Genomic DNA, 15,910 nt, shown 5'->3' on the forward strand with positions numbered 1-15,910 from the left:
CGGATATCAAACAATGTCACATATCAAACTTACCATTAGTTTTAAATGTTTAAAAGGACATCCAAGTAATTACAACAAAACTAAATTAGTTATTATGACTCATATTCAATACTCTAATTGCACTTCAAATACTCTCATATTTTCAAAAAAACCCCACCCTTGCGGTTGAAATTCAAGCCCTAAACTCATTCTTATATAGTAGAAGGATGTTTAGATATTTTTTCATCACCCTTTAATCCTTAACTTTGTACATAATTCTAGGAAATAATGTATGTGTTAAAGAATTTCCTTTGGTGGTTAAATACATAATTTAACCTTCTTACTAAATTTATCCGCCCATCATAAGAAATTACATAGAATATATTAACAATGTGAAATATTTTTATTTTTTTTAGGTATGTTCTATTGATATTTAACAATTTCTTATTCTGCATTAATTGTTAACTACTAGTATGAGACTAATTATTAGAACTTAATGTTGGAGGCTGCTAGACTTCCACTTCCGGTGGCGCACGCCAACAGGCGCCGTTTCTGACTTCAGAGGATTAATTCGGCCCAGGTCAACTTACAAGGAAAGTTTATGGGCTTTAGGAGTGATGTCCTTGGATGGGCTTCATTATATGCAACATCCTGTCGCCCGCATCTTGCGTCTACAAGACAAGAAGGATTAAACTGTTGGATATTGATTGAATGTTTCGAGCAAATCCATCAAGAGCTGTCAAACCCCAAACCCGCCCAAAAAAAAAACACACTTCCAAGATCCTTTCTTAAAGCTGTCTGTCATTCTATATTCCAATGGGCTCCGACATTTCTTTTAATCTTTACACATATATGGCTCCAATTAACTTAAAATGTTCCAAAAAGAGGGAAAATATCCAATTTTGTCCCTGAACTTTTTCACTGGTATTGATCTAATCCCTAACTTTTCTTCCCAATCAATTTGCTATATGAACTTATTTTGCAGTTTCGATTAAGGATCTTTGTGGCGGTGCCACTACCTAAAATCAATTTGACTCTTAAGTTAGTAGGTAAGTAGAGGTATTTTGGAAATATTACTCACAAATCTATGATAAATCAAGTAAATTGTGTAAAAAACTACAAGGTTAAACTTTTAAAAAAGTTTTTTCAGTGATTTTTTACACAATTAAAAACTTTTATTTAGTAATTTTTTTTTACACAATTTACTTGTTATATTACAATCCCGTGAGTGACGTTCGCATAATACCCCCATTTAATTAGTCAATTATGAGTCAAATCGATTTTAGGCAATGTTACCATCATGCAAGTCATTAATTAGAACTTCAAAATAAGTTCATGTATCAAATGACTAAAAATAAAAGTTACGGACTAAATCAGTACCAAAAAATTTTTTTTTGAGGATGAAATTAACCATTTTTTGGAAAAAAAAAAGGGCCATCAAAGATTATGAGGAAGGACTTGTAGGGAAATCTCATTGCAACTTGGCATGTATGATCGACCATTTCTGGCAAGAGATGAATAGTTGTGCATTTGGATGGGAAGAGGGGCATGAACGGTAACCGTTCCTGGTCGTTCATGCCCAAGATTTGGCAAAAAAATTGTAAGGTTCAGATTTCATCTTGTACATCGTTTTGAGCTTTTATTACTCCCTCTGTCCCATTTTGATAGTTCTAATTTTTCTTTCACACATTTTTAGATAAATATAGTTAACTTTATTAAAAAATAAATCTACGTTACTATTTTTTTAAAATACCCTTACATTAAATAGAATACAATTTTATATTAATTATTCATGGAAACTTAAATTGATAGTTTATGGGAACTTAAATTGACGGTAAAAAAATAATCAATTTTTATTTTACATTATTTCACATTAATTTTAAATGTATTATATGGGATTAGTTAACAATATATATTAAATAAGATAGTTTATACTAATAACAATCTACATTGAATAAGGATATTTTAGATAAAATAAAAAATAATTATAGTTTTCAATTGAAAAGTGGACTACAATTTGGGTCTCAAATGAAAAAAAAAACTATCAAAATGGGACGGATGGAATATTATTTTTTGGGTTGCTTGCTTTGTTTAGATTGCATTTTTCTGAATTTTTTATAAAAAAATTATTATAATAATTTAATATATGTAAGAAAAAAGAGGTGATTAAAAAATACGCAGCAATTTTTCAATCCAAACACACAGCTATCCGCAATAATACTGATGTCATAACAGTGCACGAGGAGTTGAAAATGACATGGGCACGTGAATGCGGGGAATTTAATTCGAATATTCTCTTCAAGATATTTTAACGCCTAACTGACTAACTAACTTAGTAGTTGGTTTTTCTAAATTTAGGCTGATGCGAACCCCAGATGGGATTGGACAATGTGTTTCCTTAGATTAGACGTAATTTCCCCTCCACCGCTTTGTTCTGTAAATATTACTACTTTCATAATATGTGTATCATTGATCAGGTATTGTGAGTAGGGATAATACTAATTTAATAATACTACTTTAATTACGGCTTTGCATTGATAGGGTATTATTTGAAATAATTATAATAATATTTTTTATAATATAATATATATAAAATAAAAAATTAATTAAAAATATAAAATGATAGATTAAAAAATATATTTATCATCAAAGCGAAATTTTTTTTTTGTAAAAATTAGCAATCCATTCAAAGCCATAATATCCGGCAACTGGTCGCGCCACTGTCCACGTCACCACCGCCCTGGAGCAAAAGTCAAACGACTCTTCTTCTCGTCGTAAGGTCAAGAAATGCTTTGAGATAAGATTACCACCGTCGGCCTGTAATTCCATCTTTCTTTCAACTCCTACGTGCGAATGATTGAAAGTAAATTCCACGCGTCACGCAGGATTCATTGCAATCGCCTCTCCGGCTCTGGAAGTACACGACTTGGGGTGTTTCCAATTCAGACGAGAGACGGGAAAGTCAAGCAGGGGAAAATTAGTACCGATTTTATGTTAATTCTTTAGATACTTGATATCCCGCATATGTGATTTCTGTGCAAATTTATATATATATAAAAGGAAAAAAAAGAGAAAGAAAGAACAGGCCAATATCAATAGATAATAAGTTGATTAAACTACTTGGTAAACCTCCGATCCAAAGCTCATCAACTTAATAATGAAGCTTTAAGCATAATTCATCCTCCTTATCTTTGAAATACTCTCGCCTAATCATTTATTTAAAATTAAAATTGGGAAGTAGAAATACGTACTATCAAATTGGTGGGTTGGGCTCTAACCCTCCCGAGCACAACCTCACCAAATATTTTTTATTTTTCCAACAAGTCGAAATCACACGAGAACAATTAGATAGATTAGAAAATATTCAGAGGTAATCGAAATTCTGATGCAAAACACAATATAAGATGGAGCTTACAAATCAACACCATTCAGTCAATTGGTAACTGGAGGTGAGGTCGAGGATCTTAAACCCAAGAATAATCACCTCACAATCTTTCGATGTGGGATGGATGAGCACCCGAAATGATTTTCTTTGGAAGCCTATAACCATTTCGACTGCGTTGAAAGTTCCGAGTAACGGAAACACACGCAAATGCTTCCAAGTATAGAACATCCATACTGCAGTGGTCTACAATAATTTGGCCGGAGGCAAGATTCAACGTCCATAATATTTTCTTTCTTGTTTGGGTTAGAAAGATATTATCTATGCCCCCTCCCTTTTTTTTTTTTTTGTTAATACTGACGCCGCAGCAATTGTGGATTAAAAGGAATAGTCTGACAAACTAATTCCAACGGAGAGAAATCAAGGGCGATTCGTGATCAACCCTTAATATAACAGAATCAAATTAGAACCCAAATAATATTCAACGAGAATCCATAATCTTAGGGCATGGGCACTCAGAGAACACGGCAAAGCCAGTTAATTTGATTTAAATATTCAACAAGAATCCAAATTTAGAGCATCCCTATTTTAGTAGTTTATTTTATTAATTTTATAATAATAATAATAATAAACGGGTGATATGGAGAGAGTAGCATTAGTTGATTAGGAGGATCTTTGCCAAGTAAGCCTTTTATGATAGACGTAAGTGTATGCAAATGATGTGGAAAAAAAATTGAAAGGATTACCGCTAAGTTCTTATTTCAATTTAGTGGTCTCTATCATATAAGCTCCTTAGATTATGGGGCAGCAATTTTTTAAATGACCGACCATAAATCATCGTCTTATAAAGAAAGGATATAAAATAGAGTATCTAGGTGAGAAATATATCCCTTCTTGTTATTGACACAATAATAAAAGGGATAATTTTAGAAATCTCTTCTAAGGTTTTTAATAATTTCACTTGGCTTCTCTAAGGTTTCAAAAATTACACGTACTTTCCTTGTCCATTTAAAATGACAATACTAACTTTACTATTTTTAATAAAACTCTTTTGTTGCCATGTTTATGCAATGCTAACCTTAATATTGAGGATTTTATATTTTTTTTTACCATTTTCCTTCTTATTCATTTCTCTTATATTTCATTAGAAGTATAGAAGAATTATCAATGTTGTCCCTAATATCTATTCAAATTGCATTAAACTAGTAATATTTTTTTGATGACTTTTAATATTCTCCAATTTTTTTGGTATCAAAATCAAGGGTAAGTCAACAATGATTATAAACAAATGCCCCAAAATTACTACCAAATTATGATAGTTCAATTATTAAACTAGTCCATAAATTTTCATTTAAAAAGAAGTCCAAAAACTTTAAAAGAAACAAAATAGCACTCTCTATCTTAAATATAATTTATATTCCCAGTAAAACACTATGAAAATACCCCATTATAGCAAAAGATTTATTGTTATAGTTGATTATTAAATAACAAATATTAGCATGAAAACTTGATACTCTTTTTGTTTAGAAGAACAAATTGAACTTTGTAAGATAAGAGCATTTTAGGGTATTCATTAAATTTTTTACTCTATTTTAAAGTTTGGTTACCAAAGTGTCAACTCAAGGGAGGTAAATGTAATTTTTAAAATATAAAGGGAACTAAGTGAAATAGTAAGAAACCTCAAGGGAGGTTTCTGAAATTCTCCCATAATAAAAGCCGCCCACAAACCATGGGCAAATGAACTCACAAGACCTTTAGGTATGTGATGACGTCATGGACAAAGTAAGGCGAACACACAGTTGACAAATATTACACGAAATTATGTGAATTTGGGGGCCCACTCCAAGGAAATCGTGTAAATTCCTCTCACTCTTTGTTAGGCGATGTCGAGAGTCATATAGGCTTGTTTGGTTTTGCAAAGTTTGTTTTCTATAAGTTTTTTAAAAATTTTAACTATAGATAGTAATCTCAAAAAATTTTTAAACTATAAATTTTAAAATATTAAAAAAACACACTTTACAAAATTTTTTTAAAACTTCTATAATAAGTTACAATAAAATTTTAGATAAACTTTCAAAAACTCACCCACAGTAAGCTACTCCTCCATCTCATTTATTTAGTCATATTTTAAAAACCTAATTTAAAAAAAAATAATATTTTGATTATAATATTTATACTTTTTTTAATTTCATTCTCTAGATTTAAAATTTAAATAATAACATGCATATGAATAAAAAGAAGATTACATTGAAAAAAGAAAATAAAAGATGATTTCACTTTTTAAACATGACAATTGTTTTGAGACATTTCAAAATAAAAAATGGCACACTTTAATGGGACGGCGGGAGTATTATACTGTTGAGGCTGATAACAAGTTTTAGGATTTAATCAATCTTCCACGCTTTGAAACTTTTCGGAAATGACGTCCCCCAAAATTTTTTTTTAATTTCGGAAATAAGATAATAATTTATGAGTGAAACAAAAAATGCGAGCCAAGCCTGGCACGGTAGAAACAAAAAATAATCCGAGGAACGACCGTGGGGAGACAGATACATTGAACCTAGACACCTCGTTCCCCCATATTCCAGGGTCCAGGGTCCAGGCCTATAAATATTGCAACGCCTTCTGCACTGCCAAGAAATTAAGAGCAAACGTTGGCAAATAATCAAACAAGTTTCTCTTGGCAAATACACTAATTACTAGCATAGTTTGGAAGCTCTCTCTCTCTCTCTCTTTTCTTTCTTCAATTTGTTTGTCTTCTTGAGATTAGACAAAAATGGCTCCAACCCTGGTGGTGCCGGCCTTCGCCCGCACAAAGCAGCCTGAACACGTTGTAGAGCGGGAGGACGGGGAGATTTTGAAGAAGAGAAATGAGGAGTTGGAGAAAGAACTCCAGAAAGCCATGGAAAGGGAGAAAAGGATGAGGGAGGAATTGCAGAGAACGTGGGAAAGGCTGAGGGTGGCGGAGGAGGCGGAGGAGCGGCTCTGCTCCCAACTGGGTGAACTGGAGGCGGAGGCTGTGGGCCAGGCGCGCTCCTACAGAGCCAGCATGATGGCTTTGATGGATCAGCTTTCTGCGGCCCAGAAGCTTCTCCAGGGGGCTTCCATTGCTGTCCCTGTAGCCCCAACTCCTCAAGTACTATAACCTTGTTTAAAAAAAAAAAAAAAAAAAAAAATTATTTCCCCATCCTCTTTGCGTTTGCGACAGGATTTACTAGCAGTTAATTAGTGAATGTGAATGTTGTAGCATATGAAATGTGAGTAGTTTTTATAGTGGATCGCCGCCTACTTGTTCGGCTGCAGGGCATGTGATTTTGGATGCTTTTGTTGATTAAGGTGTGTTCTTTTGGATCCATGAATCGGAGATGGGCTGGCTTGGATTGATGTGTCGCTGTTTTTGGTTATGTCTGCCATGTACTCCTAGTGTTTTACGTTGTAATGAATGGACGCAACCCCCTCTACTGGGGTGTTGAAAGCTTACAATGAAGGATGGGACGGGCACGATTGCAAACACCGGCCGGCGCTAATATCAGCTGCAGTATTATTTACTTTTTGTATCAAATTATTTTTCTTAAATACAAGGGCAATTATTTGTCACCATACCATATATTTATGGAGTTTGGTGTTACGTGAGTCTCCTGCTGTTCTTCCAAGGTCTCGGTGGATGATTTCCATATTTATTATCTTGTAACATGTAGAGTTGATAGGTTCCAGTCCTTCAAGGGCACCACTTTTCTTTTTTCCACCTCCACCGGTAGCTCTTTGACATTTTCATCCACCTCCACAGCTGACCAGCTTTTGCCGCGGGGTTCCAGGACCGGATCAAAGTCTAAAACTAACAACATCATCCATGCGTACTCCACACGCTCACCCACACCCACAAGTAAGATGCTATAATAATACATTATTATTGTCGAGTAAAAGTTCACATCCAATCAAAGGTCAAAGAACTCGAAACAACTCCTGACTCAGATTTCCCACTTCTTTTTCAAGTGTGGCTGTCACTTAATTATTAAGTGTGGGAAAAATCTCGCCCCATCGGCTCTCTCTCCCTCCCTCCACTTAAATTAGAGTAGATTATATAAATATTATCGTTGTGATCGAAAAAAAAAAAATTCAAAGGTCAAAAGGCCCGAAACAACAACTCCTCCGTTCAGCAATATTCGAAGGGGAACCAAAAAACCTATATATGATCCTAATTCGCAAGGGAACAACAAAACATGAAACAGAAATAGAGCGTCCGCACATGGAGAGAGAGACAGAGAATTAAAAAAATCATCTAGATGCCAACCAAATGGAGCTAACCGTTCTGGACCGGCCGAACGCATCCATTCACCTATTTTACTGAAAGATGGTCTGCCCAACATTAGATCTGGAATTCCAAACGAGAAACGCACAATGAAATGGTAAAAGGAAGTTCTTTCTACTTAAAAAGGAGAAGTACGCACAACTTTTAGTTCAGAATTCATAGGTCTCGCCGTTTACTTTCATTAGTAATTGATAGCAATCTACAAATTTCAAACCCTATGGGGCACATACCGTCTCCAGTTGAAAATTCTTTCATTTTTAACAACTCTTGCCACCGTTATCTCTACAGGCCTCGAGACTAATTAAAGTGATAGCAGCACAATCAAAACAGATTTGTTTTCAAACGACTGGCGTGCTCCAAACAAACAACCTAACGTTGCATCACGAGGGAGAAAGTAGCACAATAATACTGACTGAAACGCTAAAACCACCTGTCTTCTGGAGGTATTCTCCAAAGAAGGGGGACACGGAAGGAAGGAAAGGAGGGGGGGAATGCCGAACCATGATCTTCAACTGATTCCCGGGATCCCATTCATCATCATCGTTGTTAGAGACCCAGAATGGAATCAAATCAAAACCCTTGAGGCATCAAAAAAGCATATCACCACAATCACAATTTTAAACTTGAAACTTTTCTAGCCATCCAAAAGTATTTATCAGCTAATTTTAGTTCAGGAACAGTGATCATTTGAGATAGCACTAGGCCAAAACCACCATTCTCTCTTTTACATATAAATAAATAAAGGTGGGACTAACAGTGAATCAAAGGATGCATGTTTCGCTGAGCATTTAACTCACCAGACCAGCTTCATTTCCAGCTCGCTCGCTTCTCTCTTATCTCTGGATCCCTACATATAAGGAAATTAACTCAGATTTTTCATGCAGTGGAGTTTGCACGGTACAGGCTTACTCTCTTTGAATAGACCATGGCAAAAACCTGTGTATGTGATCGAGAATCAGAAGCCTTGGTCCAGGGGGAATTCGAACGTCCCTAAGAGCACTAAAGAAAGAAACAATGGCGAATTAAAACTAAAAAACGAAAAACATCAGCTCAAGTTCAGAAAAAAAGATTTACCATCATGAAAGCATGCATATCAGTACTTGCCTATCAGTGAGCAATGGCAAAGTGCTGTCATTTAACAACCCTTTCTTGAAATTCTTCTCATAGTTTTGCAAACCAAGGTTTGACAACATGGACCTCGTCTTGACATAGCACACATCTTCAGCTGGTGGAGCTGAAAACTTTTGTCCTAGCTGCATGAACAGGTGAGAGGTAAAAATCATTCTTAAGGTCACTGAAAGTGAATCACATTAACTCCACGCCCAAAGGGCCAAAAAAAAGGAAGGAAGTGTGAGAAAGATAAAAGATAGGATTGCTCAGTAAGCACTCCAAAAGACTAAATATCACTTCAGAAATATCGAAGCCCTACAAGAGTAGGAACAGTACTCCAAAATTAGTAAGGTCTTATTAGGTATTAATAGGAAGAGAAAACCCTGAACTTATAAGCTAAAACATTAATATCCTTTAACTCATAATTTAGAGGTCTCAACACCCAAAGTGGATGTTCTATAAATTGATCTTGAATGAAGTTGTACAGCAGCATGTTCAAAGGAGCAAATTACTTGATCTTCTATATTATTTTACCTTGAAGAGTCCACCTTGGATAAGCGCAAAAAAGAGACCTGATGTAACTGCATTGGCTGCTTGATTCGTCCCACCCATTCCACTTACTAACGAGAACATGGCACCAGATCCGAAAGCAGCCACCATACTGCAACATCAAAAATAATATCATTCAACATATCATGGAAGGGAAATCTGCTACCAAGGAAAATGAGGAGGACAAAAACAGGGAAAGGTGGATAGCATGGTAACAGAATTGTGTCAATCAAAAGGGATTTCAAGTCCAGGTGGAAGTTTCCCAAGAGCATAAGGGTCTTCCATGATCACGAGATCATGTCCCAATCTATTCCACTAATCAGCTTAACATACCAGGAACAAGGCAGGAGAGGGGTAGAAGTCAGACAATTCTGACTTCTTCACAGCAATGTATTAAAATAGGACAAATGTCATCAAGAATCTCCTAAATGGTCTCCCATGCCCAAAAAGGTTTTACTAGAGGACATAAAAGTCATCAACTGGCACTATATTGTTAATGCACATATTAGTGAATTGACTGGGTGCTTGAATTCTGACACAACACATACTTATGCACAGATAATGTCCAAAAAAGAAAAAAGAGTAAAAGAGACACGGAAAGCATGAGAAGAGCTGGCTCTCCTTTGATGATAAAAAAGCCCAATCTTTTAAAGCAATCCAACATTGTTTTGTAATAACTAATGGAGTAACAATTCACCAGGTTTATGGAATCCAAATAGATTATCATCAAGAGTAATCTTGTAAAGATGGATAGAACAGAGCAAAGTTACCAACAGGCGGAACTGATTGCTCTACCAACTGCACTACTTTCATGCAATTAATTTTCCACCAAAGCCATATTTTACTCCCAAATAATTCCACTTATGACGCCAAATTCAATAAAGGGATAAACCTAATCATTCTGGTACACTACGGGACACATCCATGCCTGATTGCAGCATAGACCGAATCTCGGATACAGAGTTAACATAGCAAACATGCATGCATTCAGAAGTCAGAAGCAAAAGAAAAGGGGGAAAAAGATTGGTGCTCTAGCAGCAGATATCACGAGTAGAAATAACAAGTAGATACATCATAATGTAGAATTGTCTGTTTCCCATTTTAACCGAATCGATTTCTATTGCTCCTTTATCATGCTTCTCACAGGCATAAAGTTATAAGACATAAAGCCTGAGTTAAGCACAATAAGTTATGAGCCCCTCTAGCTTGGATGAAGTTCCAAGAATAAGGTCACCAAGGATCCTTTCAATAATTATAGTTACTGGAAATTACCTGGACTCAACATCTTCCTTCCCTCTCAATCTTTTCATGACACAGGAAATGCCAGCATTAACCCCTGTCATTACAGCAAAGTTGCGGGCTTGTATCAATGGACCACCTGAAAGAGCCTGTGAGCAAACCCCAGAGTTAGGCGTGCGACCCATAAACAGATGTTTTAGGCATTTTCAATACTTCAAAAATTCTATCTTTAATCACTTGGTTTTCCTGGGTTTGGGGTTTTGAAGTTGCAAACCTATGCCAACATACTTTCAGTTGCCTAAGCTGGAAAACACCTATAATTGATTTGGCTCCTAGAAGCCATTCCACGAGGATTTTTGAATGAATCAGAGCAAGCACCAGTTACTACTACAGGCCAATTATGCTTATAGGATATATGAATTCCAAATATGCAGCTTTCGTTCCTTCAGAAAGTCATTGAAAGAATACCATCTTTTTTCCACTATCTTCATTTAGTCCAACGCAAAACCAGCTTACTCGTCAAAAAAAAAAGCAAACTCCTATTGATTGAACAATCAACATTTTAAACAGCATAATTAGAGATACATGTGGAAATGATTTCTCCTGATAAGCAATCACAGGTACAAAACTTTGATTTCCATTAGCACGCAAATTCAAAACAGAAGAAGAGGTCGGAGAGAGGGGGGAGATTAAAAAAAAGAGAGTTTCATCAGCTAAAAAGTGAACTCCCCACAAATAAAAAACCGACTTGTACAGGGCCAGCAATAATGAATCCAAAAGAATCAGTGGGAAAACAGTAAAATCAGAAAACTTGGAAACTGTACCTGGGCTTGCTTGAAGGAGGCCATGGCCTGAGGATTGAGATTGGGGGCCCCCGGTGGAGGGTTTGGAATTGAGGAAGAGATGTCATTGGTGAGGGTACCCATTAAAGCTCCGAGAAGAGCGCCCTGGGTGGCGCCTGTGGCGGTGACGACGGCAGCTTCCACAGGCAAAGTCTGCTTGGAGAGCCAAGTTTTGAAGCGAGCTTCCAGATCCTTAAACTTGGCCTGCAATTGTTCTATGGGGTTACCCCCTACTAACCCCTTTGCTGTCATGTTAGACATTTCAACCACAATCACACCCTGTTTTCCCTCACCCATAAAATAAATAATAATTGTTCCGGTTGATGCAAGCAATTGCTTAAGTTTTCTACAACTTCTCTCTCTGTTCTTGTAATCTCGCTGTGCCGGGTGCTTGCGACGTTCAAAAGGGGAGGAGAAAGGGTTGCCCAGCCCAGGAGCGGATGGATAGTACGGTTTTCCTCCACTCCTCCTAAATAGTTCAAAGCCTAAAAAACTAGTCTAAAACCCCTTATCGGTCTAACCTACTTGCTCTCGCCTGCAGCTTTTACAATGGGACAAAAACTCCCACGGGCAGGCTTTCTAGGGCTAATTTCTTGCACTGTACTCCTCCGTCCCACTTTGATAGTCGTGTATTCCTTTTTCATTTGTCTCAAATTATAGTCCACTTTCTAATTGAATAATGTAGTTATATTTTAATTTTTCTAAAATACCCTTATTCAATGTAAGTAGTTATTACTATAAACCTACCCCATTTAATGAGAGTTGATTCTTTTTTTACCATCAATTCAAGTTCCCAAAAAATTGTACCATATTTAATATGAGGGTATTTTAGGAAAATAGTAATTTAAATTTATTTTTTCAACAAAGTTAACTATTTTTTCTTAAACTGTGTGAAAAAAGAAACAGGACTATCAAAGTGAAACGGTGGAAGTATGTAAAAAAAAAAAAAAATCCGCCAAATGTACCTCTGACATGGGATGTTTCTCATTTTATACGTGTCGTGCTGATTCAGCACAGTCGCATAATAAATTTGATTTTTCTTTTGAAAAGTCAGCCGGGCAAAAAGTAATGAATGGCTGTCCCCAGCCGTGCCCAGTCAGCACCGCTGGAGACACCCAGTCCAAAAAAAAAAAAAAGGCGTCAGGCAATACTTGTGCCATTTCTAGCAAGAAAGAATTTTGAACATATCCTGGTTGAATGCAAATTTGATATTTAATTTTTGATCTAAGATTTCTTAAATCTTTGATTTCTCATATTTGGACTAGAATTTATTACATCTTTTACATCAGATCTAAGTTTTTATTTGGTCTTGTATTCTTTCATCATGTCTAACAAGTAAAACACGTGCACAGATTTATTGGGTTGTACTACTAATAATCAAGATGGATGGAATATGTTTTGATGTTGCAATGTTATTATTATATTCATTGATTTTTTACATCAATTTATTTTTAGATTTGCTATATTAGTAATACCTCACGTGCTTTGCACATGATTATATTCTCTCAAAATTTTATATGTCATTTTCAATGAGGTATTTTGTGAAATATTGATTGTTTACACGTTAACTTTATAATTTTTTCTTTAAAGTGGTTTTTGAAAATATTATTTACATTGGGTTTGTTTGGATTGTAAGTTATTTGGAATATTTTTACTGTAACACTTTTTATGATGTGATGTATGTGAGATAAAAAGGTAATCGGAAAGATAAAAAGGTATATTGAAAATTGTAATGATGATGTAAACAAATAAAATTGGAGAAATAATACTCAATCCAAACAAACCCAATGAAACTATGGATCTAATATAATTTTAAAACATTTTTTGAACTATTGTAAATAATTTATAACTCAAACTTTGACGAATCAAATATTGATCTATAATATTTAACCAAAATAATTGAATACTCATATTTTTGTTATAGTAAAAACGTAATACTATGCTTTTTATACAAAAAAAGTGTTAAAGGAGAACAATATACCGAGACATTGAGTGTCGGAGCAGCCAATAGTATTAATATTTTGAGTGTTCACTTTTGTTAATAATGGGACAAAAAAATTCCACCTTAATTATTCCTAATTGGCTGTTCATCTTCGTAATTGCAACTTCATCAGCAAAGACACATGTGGGTTTATCCTTTTCATTCTTTTCTTTTAATCCTATTTGTAATTTTTTTTTCGTTTATGTTGATTTGTTGTTTGGTTTTCTTTGATTTTGATTCATATTTTCTTTGTATTTGTCAGTATCAATCTATTTCAATAGTATTAATATTTTTTTTACCAACTCTGGGTGGATAAAGAGTTTTAGTTAGGAAGTTTTTTGTTTTATACTTATTGTCATTGTTATACAAATATAACTAAAGATGACTGAAGGTTCTTTTGTATTAATAATTACCACTGTAATTGAAACACGATGAATTACACAATAAAGTGTAAACTTGATTTCATTCAAAATGTAATCAAACATAAACAAAAAGAAAGGAACTAAAATAACGTATTAAGCATTTTTTTTCTTTAGTAACATATTACATCCTACATTTGATGCATGGATTTATTTCTTTTTTTTTTTTTGTATCATTCTTGAAGGTGCCAAAAACTATTATTCACGAGACTGAAGTCACACCCTCTACTTAAGATTACTGGCAAACACTAAAGAAAGAAACCGTAGTTGGAAACCGGATTCTTTGTATCATTCATGGTTTACATTATTTTTGTGTCTCACTGACAAGCTGACTTTAGAGACGCTGCAAACCGTAGTATTCCAAGTCTTGTAATATTTTGTCTAAGCAACATTAGCAAAGTGGCATGTCGGGAGGTGGAGGCAGCAATTTTTCCTGCGAATGCTTTCCATTTTTAACAATGAAGGTCATTTCCATCCCTCAGCTTATGTGACATTCTAAATGGCAATGCATCAACTATTTTTTTTTTTTTTTCCAAATGTCAAACGCAGACGCGCTGACTGGGCACATCTACGTCTGACACAAACAGACAGCCAGTCTTTTTGTCTCGATCGCATACGTGCCCAGTCAGCACGTCTACGTCTGACATTTGAAAGTAGTCTTTTTGTCTCGGTCGCAGACGTGCCCAGTCAACACGTCTGCGTCTGACATTTGAAAGTAATGGTTGTCTGTTTGTGTCAAACACAGACGTGCCCAGTCAGCACGTCTACGCCTTACAACTGCTGCCTCACTGAAATTTTTGTAGAAGTCTGCAATGAGATTGCGAGGTTATTTTTAATTATGCTGTCGTGCTGAGTCAGCACGGTAGCTATAGAATGAGAAATACCCCATGTCAGAGATGCATTTGACGATTTTTTTTAATACAAATATTCTGAGAAATTAGCTGTTTTCTAGACAAAATTTTCATGATTCCAACGGAATCCCGCAGTTGTTTCATATTTCCCTCCAGACCCTTCAAAAAAATTTTTTACATGTTTCACTCAAGGTTGACGACAACTTTTTAATTTTGCAGGGGCTGCGTTTAATATACTACTATTTCCTTCAATTTATGTTCGTTTGAATTAACTGTTTTAAAATATTTTACTGTAATAATATATATGAAATTTTTTTATTATAGATATTTTTTGTGATTTTTAAAGGGATTTTTGAAATATATTTTAGAGTATATTTTAAAATTTTAAAATACTTTTTAAAATTTAACACTGCCACTCACAATCTCTTCCTTCTTCTCCTTCCTACCACACCTCTCCCTTTCTCTTCTCTTCCCATCTGATCTGGTCTCGACCAGATTGCAACGAGAGAGAGGGAAAATGAGAGACAAGGGGTGGTAAGGAAGAGGAAGGGAGGATGAAGGAGTGGGAGAAGGAAGATGTGGAGGAGGAGAAAGAAAGATGAAGGGAATGAGTGGCGGTGATAGGTGGAAGATATTATAGAAATATATATTTTTAAATTTTTTATATATATTTGTGAGTTATTTTTGATATATTGTATTGATAAGGTATTTTTTGAATTATTTTTATATGTATTGAAAAATTACTTTTTGAAAAATAGCTCAATCCAAATGCAATTATTTAGTCTTATTTTAAAATCCAACTGTTTAAGAATATTTGTTTGATTGTGATGTTTTGTGTTTTTCTTTTCAATTTTATCTCCATGAATTCAAAATTTGAATTTGAATAGTAACATGCATATAATTAGAATGAGGAATTATATTGAAAATATATACTAAAATGTGCTTTGACTTTTTCAATTGGACAAATATTTTGAAATATTTTAAAATAGAAAGTATAACGCTTCCAATTGAATGAGGGAGAATACTATATTAATTGGGAGAAACGATGGATGGAGTGATTCGGACTACGAATGGGTTGGATGAAAGATTCCAAATTTAGAGTTTCCCACTTACCCTTGAGAAAAAGAAGTAAAGAAAAAGTATTAATACTATATTAAATGCAACGTTTTTTTTTTTAAGGATAAAACAGAGAAATATTTCTCTATCAATACTAAAGTGTTTGTTACAACTCTATATAATGTAAATGATA

General features: G+C 34.8%; 2 protein-coding genes across 5 annotated transcripts; one reads left to right on the forward strand and one right to left on the reverse strand.

The window, feature by feature from the left end:
- The first annotated feature begins 5,986 nt into the window (after positions 1–5,986).
- Positions 5,987–6,989, forward strand: LOC113724803 (protein RESPONSE TO LOW SULFUR 3-like). Its single transcript, XM_027247696.2, has one exon. It carries the CDS (start codon positions 6,138–6,140, stop codon positions 6,504–6,506), a length of 369 nt encoding a protein of 122 aa, XP_027103497.1. The 5' UTR covers positions 5,987–6,137; the 3' UTR covers positions 6,507–6,989.
- An 823-nt stretch (positions 6,990–7,812) lies between these two features.
- LOC113724805 (chloroplastic import inner membrane translocase subunit HP30-2-like) lies at positions 7,813–11,992 on the reverse strand. Of its 4 annotated transcripts, none has more exons than XR_011829229.1 (7): positions 11,393–11,992; positions 10,602–10,717; positions 9,315–9,441; positions 8,775–8,923; positions 8,607–8,669; positions 8,426–8,517; positions 7,813–8,248 (listed from the first exon to the last, which is right to left on the reverse strand). XR_011829229.1 is itself a non-coding variant. In XM_072073157.1 (7 exons), the coding sequence occupies exons 1-6, from the start codon at positions 11,705–11,707 to the stop codon at positions 8,478–8,480; spliced, it is 810 nt and encodes a 269-aa protein (XP_071929258.1). In that variant the 5' UTR covers positions 11,708–11,992; the 3' UTR covers positions 7,813–8,248; positions 8,468–8,477. The 4 variants fall into 4 exon arrangements, 3 of the variants coding, with proteins under 3 accessions (XP_071929258.1, XP_027103498.2, XP_071929259.1); XM_072073157.1 differs by having other exon boundaries at positions 8,468–8,517; XM_027247697.2 differs by lacking the exon at positions 7,813–8,248 and having other exon boundaries at positions 8,258–8,517.
- Positions 11,993–15,910: the final 3,918 nt, after the last annotated feature.

The sequence above is a fragment of the Coffea arabica genome, chromosome 2c (genome assembly GCF_036785885.1).
Source record: "Coffea arabica cultivar ET-39 chromosome 2c, Coffea Arabica ET-39 HiFi, whole genome shotgun sequence".
In the NCBI taxonomy this organism is placed as follows: domain Eukaryota; kingdom Viridiplantae; phylum Streptophyta; class Magnoliopsida; order Gentianales; family Rubiaceae; genus Coffea; species Coffea arabica.

Excerpts from the sequence above, each read along its gene's own strand:
- LOC113724803 (XM_027247696.2), top strand. The coding sequence starts at position 6,138 with ATGGCTCCAACCCTGGTGGTGCCGGCCTTCGCCCGCACAAAGCAGCCT.
- LOC113724805 (XM_072073157.1), bottom strand. The coding sequence starts at position 11,707 with ATGGGTGAGGGAAAACAGGGTGTGATTGTGGTTGAAATGTCTAACATG. Across the intron at positions 8,924-9,314 it reads TCCAAGGTGGACTCTTCAAG|CTAGGACAAAAGTTTTCAGC; the intron begins GTAAAATAATAT and ends CTGTTCATGCAG. Across the intron at positions 8,670-8,774 it reads TTGCCATTGCTCACTGATAG|TGCTCTTAGGGACGTTCGAA; the intron begins GCAAGTACTGAT and ends TTCTTTCTTTAG.